The sequence below is a fragment of the Lathyrus oleraceus genome, chromosome 4, assembly GCF_024323335.1.
Source record: "Lathyrus oleraceus cultivar Zhongwan6 chromosome 4, CAAS_Psat_ZW6_1.0, whole genome shotgun sequence".
NCBI classification, from domain to species: domain Eukaryota; kingdom Viridiplantae; phylum Streptophyta; class Magnoliopsida; order Fabales; family Fabaceae; genus Lathyrus; species Lathyrus oleraceus.
In genome coordinates, this window is record NC_066582.1 from 10,398,739 (window position 1) to 10,409,103 (window position 10,365).

Sequence of the window (10,365 nt, forward strand, 5' to 3'; positions counted from 1 at the left end):
TGGAACAATTCGGACTTGGAAGGCATTGGAGGATAAATTCCTAGAAAGACTCTTCACTACTACTCAGTTTACCGAGCGCAATGCAGAAATTGTGAATTTTGAGCAACAGGAAACTGAGGCACTTTTTGACTCTTGGGAAAGATTCAAAATTTTGTTACGCAGATGCCCGAATCACAATATGAATAGTATGAAGAAAATGTAAAATTTCATCAAAGGTCTCAAGAGTCAAACTCACATTTTATTGGATGCTTCCTCGGGAGGTACTATCTGCTAAATGGACGAACCGCGAGTAAAAGACATTATTGAGAAAATGTGTATGTTCAGAAAGTGAAAGGTCAGTCAAGATTGAAATTATGGGCATGCCTAAAGGTATGTTAGTTGTCGATACCCATACTGCTCTTTTATCTCAGGTTGAATTGTTAAATAAAAAGCTAGCTGAAACAACTTAAGTAAAGCTAACATGAGCCAATTCCAAGCACTTAGGCGTGATTTTTGTGGAGAAGAACTTGCAAATGGAAGGTGCTCGTTGGAAGGGACAAGCGAGGAGGTCCAATTTGCTAATTTTCAAAAGAACAACCCGTATTCCAACACATATAATCCGGGTTGGAAAGATCACCAAAATTTATGTTGGAGAAATAATCAAAATTCAAATGCTAACCAAGGTATGCAAGAAAACAACCAAGCTCCGGTTCAAAGGAAGTCGTCACAGTTGGATGAGACCTAGCAGAATTTCATTAAAGTCACTCAAAGTAGATTTGATCAGGTAAATAAGAACCATGGAATTATGAGTAGAAACCATGATGCGTCAATCAAGAGTTTGGAGACACAGATTGGTCAATTATCCAGAAAAATAGCTACTTTGCCAAGCTCAAGTGAATGATTCACAGGTAACACTATATATAATCCTAAGAATGAATCATGCAAGGTTGTGGAAAAATATTTTGGGGTAATTACTAAAAAAGGTGAAGCTGAAATAGTTAAAGAGGATGTAACTGAGAAAAAAGAAGGTGGAATTGAAAATGAGGAGAGTGGAAATCAAGGTGACAAAGAGGAAAAAGTAGTCATCATTGATCAACTTATAGATAAAAACTCTCCTTGGAGGAGAACAAAAATAAGCAAATTATGAATGAACCAAACCCACCTTTATCATATTACATAAAACCACCATATCCCATCATTAAGAAGAAACTGGTACATGAGGATGAGGCTAGAATATTTGAAAAATTTAAAGAAGTGTTGACAAAACTTCGTGTAAGTATCTCGTTACATGAAATTTTAGAATCAATTCTCAAGTTTGCTAAGTTTATACCAACATTGGTGAAGGGTGGAAAATAGAAGTTGACTAAAGAATATGTCAACATGACAGAGAAAGAGGAGATAACAGAACCTCAGGAATTTCCACCAAAGATGAATGATCCAGGAAAGCTCACCATCGCTTGTACCATTGGTGGGACAAAAATACCACATGCTTTATGTGACTTAGGGTCGAGCGTTAATGTCATGCATTGAAAAAATTTAAGATATTTAAGATATGAGAGATCTTACCGAGCGACATGACACTAAATTTAGCCGATTCGTCAGTTACACATCCGTTTGGTATTGTACAAGATGTGATAGTTCATGTTGATGGTTTGACCTTCCCTATAGACTTTGTGGTGATTGACATGAAAGGTGATTCAGGAGGGTCAGTTATTCTCGGGAGCTCATTCTTGGCAACTGGGAAGACAAAAATAGATGTGGAGACAGGTGAACTTGTTTTGAAATTCAACAAGGAAAATGTGATGTTTAATGCATCTGAATGGACACCATATTTTAAGGATCTAAAGACATGCTACCGATTGGAAGAAAAAGGTAGTAAAGTTAAAAAAGGAATGGCAATATGAATTTTCATCGGCATGAGGGTATCCATTGCGCCTGACGTGTTTTGAGCATGGGACGTCAAGCTAATGACGAAAAAGAAGTGTTGGATGAGAGGCAACCCATCATTTATAATCAATTTTTGTTTTAAAAAAATTACTTTATTTTTATTCAAGACCATCCAAAAGAGGAATTATCTACTCAAGCATAACCCTCTAGTGACGATCTATGTTTGCTTTAATAAACAAGTGTGTAGCTGTGTTTTTTTTGTCTAGATTGGCAAGTTTAACACTTTAGGAATGAACAGATGATCCAAAAGAAACTTGATCATCACAATAGAAAATAGCAACTTGAAGGTAAAGGATGAGAAATGAATCAACGAACTTGTACTCAACCTTCAGATACCTCATCTAGTAAGGTTTGAGCCAAATAACTTCCATTCTTCACTTTTCTTTCTTTATGAGTGTATTCATGAATTATTATTTTATCTAGTTTGATCTATTTCTGATTAAATTTATTGGGTTTGATCGACACACACTAAGGTAGTTTTTGTTTATAACTTTAAGCCTTTTTAAACCACTCTGTAGTAATATGTATATCCATTGCTTAACCACTTTGAGCTTTAGTCTTTCTTTCGGTGACGTACTCTAAATTTTTTAGCCATATGACTTGAAATATCTTTTATTTCCACTCTCTCATTGGAGTTAGGTAGAAGTATAGTTCATAAAGTGTATGGAAAATATTAAGTTTGGGGTTGCTCTTGAAAGTGAGCAAAGTTTTGAGTTTGAGGTTGGGTACTAGAGAATATTGACGAAAAATTTCAAAATTTATGAGAAAAAAAAGAATTGGAAAAGACACTTCTTCAAAAATTAAATGAGAAAAAATAAGAAGTGGAAAAGACACTTCTTCAAAAAAAAAGAGAAAAGAAAAGAATGATAGTATAAGAAGGAACAAAAATCTTTAGTACTGTAAAAAAGGAACAAAGATGTATGAGGATAGAAGGAGAATTAGGAACCTAACTCCAAAGATTTAAACCTACTTTCCTAAAAATATCCTACACAAACATAAGGCAAGTTACAACCTGAAAAGACCTCAAATGTGTGTGTTGTGATTTCGGTGATGAACTCTATTAACACATGATCAAGCTAAGCATAATTGATTTTGCATGTTGATTGAGATATCAACCTATCCATTGAGTGAGTTAAAGTGAGCTGAGAGACAGGTTGAGTACTCGTCAATGTTGAGGATATTTTTTGAATTCGTCGGATAGAAGTTGGAAGCTAGAACAATGGTCAGGTAAAAGGAATATTTAATTTGGTGATGTTCGATTGTTATTGTGTGACTTATTGTCTGTTGAAATGTGTAGTTGTAGACGAGCTACTTAAGGACAAACAACGATTCAAGTTTAGGGTTGTGATGACGATCCGTCATTGCATAAATTTAGTTAAAGAATCGGATGAAAACAATTGAAAGATGAGCCAAAATGAAGAAGAAAGACCAAAGAATGAGGAAAAAATAGCTAAGTGTGAAGACTATGGATTTAGTGGAAATTTGAGTGAAAAAGAAGTAAAAAAGAGTGCAGCTTTGGAAATAATCACATGCACCATCGTGCAGCATCGCGCGCGCCATAGGGCCATAAAAGATGCATCGGCGTAATGCAAGTCATCACGCGTGCGATGATCCCTTTTTCTAGGCTTTTCTGACGCGTTCTGGTCCACTCTGAGGTCAATAAAAGGGGATTTTCTTCACTTTCACATGTGTTACAATTTGAAGAGTGCAAAACACAATTTTTACAGCACCAAGAATGGTTTTTAGGGCATTTGTAGTCATTGGAGGCCATTACTTCAAGGGAATTCATATGTTATTTTCATCTATCAATTATGGTATTATCATTTGAATTATGAGTAACTAAGGTTAGGTTATTATTGGATTCTATGTTGATTTGACTTTGTATGAACCTTTTGATCTATAATGTCATTCAATTGCTTATTGTTCTTAATGATTTTTATATGAGATACTCTTTTAATCTGATTTTGGACACATAGGGAATACTGACCATTAGTCTATGGGTTGGATCTAGGGCAATTATTGTACTTATGCTAGTTGAATAGGAATAGGAGACCCCGAGTAGTGACATATGAAATTAATGTTCTATACATCGCATAACCTTGCTTACGCTGACGGACTAGAGATAGAAAGCTCTGAGTAGTGGTTGGTGAGTTATTTCGCCGTGGTGTTATAATGAGAAGATCATTCATACAAGGCATCAAATATCAAGAATAGAGGGATATGTGATTCTAAAACACAATCTGACCGTTTTCATGAATTTTTTTAACGCTTATTTACTTTTCACACTAAAACTCAAAGATCCCCATTTTTACTAGTTTTTATACATTGCACACATTTTGTCTTGCTTGAAGGCAGTCATTATGGATTCAATCTTTTTTATTATTACGACATTATCTGTACATTTGTCGAGAAGTTATCAGCCTCAAGTCATACAAAAAACCTTTTAAGCCTATTAGACCGACCTATTTAAGTAATATGAATAATTTTTTATTATTATCATTATGTTATGTTTTGTACTTTGAATTAAAATACATAAATTAAATTTGGTTATCTCGGAGAACTTATGAAATTAAGATGAAATTTTTTATGAAGAATGTCATAAGTTATTTTATAAATTCTCTTAAACAAATAATCTCAGAAAATTTATGCTAATAAATAAGTTATAAGTCAATGCAATCAAACTTTTTGTCTCATTGATTTTTTAGTTTATTAATCTATCTAAATATTATTTGAATTACCTATTTACATATATCTAAAATAAATAGATTTTTATATAGACTGTCAGGCTAACCAGGCCTTCTAAAATTTCATGCTCAAACTTAAAAATAAACCAATGATAAATTATATATTAGACTTATGTTTCGATTTTATTGGGAAGTCAGATTTAAGTTTGACAAAATTTAACTCAGCCTATCTTATTTATTTTCGCATCTAAGTCGCAAACTAGTTTTTAGAACCATGATAATCCTGAGGTACCACCATAGTTCCCATGTCATGGTTATCATGTGATTCCTTCCGTTATTCACTAGGGAAGCTGCCCTTACCAAGCCATCTGAAACAGCCGAGTGAGTCTTTCAGCCACGTCGCTGTTTGCATTTGCCACGCAACTCTAACCATTTAATACCACCTAAAACAAATAACCGATTTGACTTTTCACCCTTATTTCTCATAGCTTACAAACTCGGACATCAAATTTATAAAACTACAACAACACAATTTATAAAGGCTACCAACACATTGTTATCTCATTTAACAAAGTCACATTAATACTAATTTATTAGGATATTTATTTAGCTATTTTGTTATTTAAGCACTCGCAAGCACTTCACTAACTTCACTCCACTCAACAATGTCTCCAAACAAAGCCTTCATCTTCTTAGCTCTCTTATCCTTTTCACCACAACTTTTCCTAACAATCTCTTCTGCTGTAGAAGATAACGGCCTTCTCTTAAACTACTACAAAGAATCATGTCCACAAGCTGAAGAAATCATCAAAGAACAAGTCAAACTTCTCTACAAACGCCACAAGAACACCGCTTTCTCATGGCTCAGAAACATTTTCCATGACTGTGCTGTTCAGGTAATAATTACCACAACTTTTTCCTATTCATTCTAACAATTTTTTTGGCTTATTTTAATCACTTCTAAGTTCTGAACTGCTTTGTTTTTTCTTCTTCAGAGCTGTGATGCTTCTTTGTTGCTGACATCCACTAGAAGAAGCTTGTCTGAACAAGAACATGACAGAAGCTTTGGTTTGAGGAATTTTAGGTACATTGATACCATCAAAGAAGCTGTTGAAAGAGAGTGTCCCGGTGTTGTTTCTTGTTCTGATATCCTTGTTCTTTCAGCTAGAGATGGAATTGTTTCGGTATAATTCCCTTTCTGTTTTGTTTTTTTTTCCTTTTAAAGAAAAAACATGTTTTTTTAAGGATAAGTTTACGCAGGTTCTAATCTAGTCCAGATTTGTTTTGACTTGTGTTTCAGGACTAAACTTAATTTTTAATTAATTATTACTAATTAGTGTTTAATTACTTTGGTGTTTCCAGCTAGGAGGTCCTTATATTCCATTGAAAACCGGAAGAAGAGATGGAAGAAAGAGCAGAGTGGATCTGTTGGAGGCGTACCTTCCTGATCACAATGAATCTATTTCTTCTGTTCTTGACAAGTTCGGTGCCATGGGAATCGACACTCCTGGAGTTGTTTCTTTGCTGGGTATAATAACAACATTCTAACCACCTTCTCCATGAGTTAATGATATAAACTTTTGAAGTGTTTAATTATGATTGTGTTGAACATGCAGGAGCACACAGTGTTGGTAGAACTCATTGCACAAAACTGGTGCACCGTTTATATCCAGAAGTTGATCCAGCTTTGAATCCAGATCACATTCCACACATGCTAAAGAAGTGTCCTGATTCAATCCCTGACCCTAAGGCAGTACAGTACGTGAGAAATGACCGTGGTACCCCCATGATTCTTGATAACAATTACTATAGAAATATTCTCGACAACAAGGGTCTTTTAATAGTGGATCATCAACTAGCACATGACAAAAGGACAAAACCTTATGTGAAGAAAATGGCCAAAAGTCAAGACTATTTCTTCAAGGAGTTTTCTAAAGCTATTACATTGCTTTCTGAGAATAATCCTCTAACCGGTACTAAAGGTGAGATTAGAAAACAGTGCAGTGTTGCTAACAAACAACACCATGATGAGCCTTGAATGAAAAATTCATGGTGGATGAAGAAGAAGTCATGTGTAAGATATTATTATGCAGAAATAAAAGTGTTCATGGAGATTGAAGAACTTAGATGCTTTTAATTTTTAATTGGAACTTTGTTTTTTATTTATTTAATATTAGTAGTATGGTAGCTCAATGTGGAGCATGTATGTGGATGATGTGATGTATGGTATTTCATGATGGCATGTAGTGACAATGTTTATGATATTTGTGCTCATAAAGATTGTGTCTTTTATATGCACTAATAGTAATTAACACCATGTGCATGGAATAGTAGAATGCAAGTGAGGATAAAGATTTCAAGAATAATTAAATAGTTAAAGGAAGAAATTTCAAAGTAATTAATACTAATAATTAGAGTAGGTAAGATGTAGAAATAATCTAGAAAAATTAACAAGTACTAAACAAAATGGTCCCATTCGTTATAAAAAGATAAATAAAATTTGATCTCATTGAACAAGTGGTTCATTAAACAGTAGTATGTGGGCCAAATTTCTTATCTTTGATAGAAGAGATGACAGAGAATCAATTGCCAAAAGAAGAAAAAAAACAAGAAAGAATATGAGGACACAAGAAACCTAGCAATGAATAAGATTCAGCGGTGTACAACTATGTTCATCCAAAATGGCCTCTTCCATAGACAATGTACAAACAACAATTGCCAAAATGGCCACTTTTTGCTAAAATTTTAGAGGATTTGTATGCTTCACGTAAAAAAAATATATAAATGTTTTTATATTCATCTTCTGACGTACTAAAAGATAAGTTAAGATAAGTTAACGTTAAAATATTTTGGAGATACATTTTTGAAATATTTTTGAAGTTAAATTGCATCGGACTTTTTTCCTTTCTTATTTCTTATTTTTCTCAAAATCACTCTTCAAATTCTCTCAAAATCATTCTTATCAGAACTTCAATCATCATCTCTAACATCAGAAACATCAATTTCTTGTATATTTTTTAGTTTTTGTGTAAATAAGTAGAGACCAATGATTAGAGTTATAAATGAGTAGAAATACATTTAAGATAGTTTAGATATAATGTATTAGATGTTTGTTAGCTGAAAATGATGATCAAGACAAATTCTTTTGAGATTGCGTGGGGTATATTAACACTATTGACGCAACTTTTAAGTTGCAGAAAATTCCGGAGATAAATTTCCGAAATTTTTCAGCGTTAGTTTCCTAGATTCCGGAGATTCATCTCCGAAATTTCTTGCAGTATTTTTTTTTAACTTACTTGCTTGTGTGTTGTTTGTTTGCACTAATAGTCTGCTTCACTTTACTTTAACTTACACTATTTTTTTCGTTAATTTTAATTGACAAATTTCTGACATTGGTTATTATTTTTTTCAATAGCGTGATTTGCATAAGTTTATATTAACCACGAGTGGAAGATTGATGGTTTGCTTCATCCGAATGACGATTTCTTTCAGACAATTTTGTCCTTATATGGCCTGAAGGAATTGTGCATGACCGGTTATACTGCAGTCAACCACGAGATGCTTAATGCATTCGTGGAGAGATGACACTTGAAGACCTTGTCATTTTATCTCCCACTTAGTGACACTACAAGAAAAATTGTTTTCAACCACGTGACATAGTGAAGTGAAAATCATGTGGCAAAAAAAATGAGTTGCGACGTGAATATCACGTGGCTACATATTTTTATTATTAAAAAAGTGACACTACAACATGCACATGGGAAAGACATAAAAAAAATTTAACAAAATAATTTGACGTGTCAATCACGTTACAACTTTAAAAATAAAATAAAAAAGTAAAAGAAGTCAGACGTCTACACATTAGCACATGAGAAAGATAAAAAAAAATTAACAAAATGTTGCGACGTGGTAATCACGTCGCAACTTTAAAAGTAAAATAAATTAAGTTAAAGAAGTCAGACGTACACAGTTAGCAGGTCGGGGGAGATTTCAAAATTTTAGTTATGACGTGAAAATCACATCGCAACTTGAAATTCAAAAACTAAAAAGAAGTAAATGAGGGACGCTGACTTGATGAGGGGACGTTTGACTGACACATTTATTTGACCGTTGGGGAGTTGCGACGTGAATTTCACTTCACAAGTTACTACGTCACTAAATTGACTATATAAATTTCATTTTCTCTCTACATCCAAAATTAGTTTCATCTCTTCTTCTCTCAATTCTTTTCCTCTTCTTCATTCCTCTCTAAATTCATTTCATCAACATATTTCATCTTCAAATTTCTTCTCCCAATACTATCTTTCTCAAAAGGTATTTTAAGATAATTTAATTTTTTTATTTTTTATTTGTTAAATATTGTGTTGACTTTTTAATTCTATAACTAACATTGTTAATTTTTTTCTTCAAAATTCATAAAGAAATATCACGATTCATGCATAAAAGTTTAAGATTCAAGTTTTTGTTTATCTTCATTGAGGTATTTCATAAATTTATTAACTCTCTCTCTCTCTCTCTCTCTCTCTCTCTCTCTCTCTCTCTCTCTCTCTCTCTCTCTCTCTCTCTCTCTCTCTCTCTCTCTCTCTCTCTCTCTCTCTCTCTCTCTCTCTCTCTCTCTCTCTCTCTCTCTCTACTATATATATATATATATATATATATATATATATATATATATATATGATTGTTGGTTGTTGTTATTGTAAATTTATTATGTAGAGTATTTTTTTTTTAAATAGAATATTATTAAAATAAGTATATAGTTATTAATATATTTAAACAGAATTAAAAAAAAAGAATTTAAGTTTTTAATAATATATTATTCTGTTTATATGTTATTTTTTTAAAAATAGAAATTATTTTTTATAATATATTATTAAAATATATTATTTTTCATAATATACTAACTTTGTAATATATTATATTATATTTTAAATAAATATAATAAAAACATAATATGATTTTTTTTAAATAACCAACATTTTAAAAAATAATTCCAAAATAACAAACTTTTCAAAAAAACTTCCAAACTAACCACATTTAAAAGAAGATGCGCCAGATGAACCGGCGCATCCCCTATGGATCAAGAGGAGGCGCCTAAGGCATTGGCGCTGCATTGCTAGCCTCATGAAGAGGCGCCAATGCCCTTGGCGCCTGCATTGGGCCTCATGAGGAGACGCTAATGCCTCTGACGCCTGCATCGTGCATGTGGTGTATGCGTCAATTCATCTGGCGCATAGACCCTTGTATTATTTTTTTATTTTTTATTTATTTATCAAATAAAAAAAATTTAAAAAAAAATTATTTATGATATAATAAACGTTACATGGGATTGACAAAAATTTAATGATCGGCCCGATCGAAACGTCCCCTTGTTCCACATCCAGGTGCGTTAGTTTGTCTTCGAGGTCTCCCATGATTTTCCTGAGGTGTTTGGGGTCTTTGCGTACTGACCTGATCGAATAATGGCTGGTGTGAAGGTCCGGCGAAAGTTCCAGCGGTATTTGACAGATCTGTCATCATTTGTTCCCAATATCCTTAGGGGCTCTAGCCAACGGCGCTTCCGTAATGGAGTTTGGTGCCCATGTCATTCTAGTTAGGTCGATGGGGTTGGGTGGATTATGGACGGTATAGTTGCCCAAATTTGGACATTGAATCGTTTTGAAAATAAAGCAATGGTTCATGGGGCGTACTATAGTTAAACAATGATTGTGTGTTTTGGTGATGAGATGTTTGAGTGGTCATTGATGGGGGGCTA

At 33.4% G+C, this 10,365-nt stretch overlaps 1 protein-coding gene across 1 annotated transcript; it reads left to right on the forward strand.

Moving 5' to 3' along the window:
* The first annotated feature begins 5,162 nt into the window (after window positions 1–5,162).
* Window positions 5,163–6,888, forward strand: LOC127138368 (peroxidase 42). The gene is made up of 4 exons (XM_051064803.1): window positions 5,163–5,506; window positions 5,606–5,794; window positions 5,973–6,138; window positions 6,227–6,888. The coding sequence occupies exons 1-4, from the start codon at window positions 5,276–5,278 to the stop codon at window positions 6,646–6,648; spliced, it is 1,008 nt and encodes a 335-aa protein (XP_050920760.1). The 5' UTR covers window positions 5,163–5,275; the 3' UTR covers window positions 6,649–6,888.
* Window positions 6,889–10,365: the final 3,477 nt, after the last annotated feature.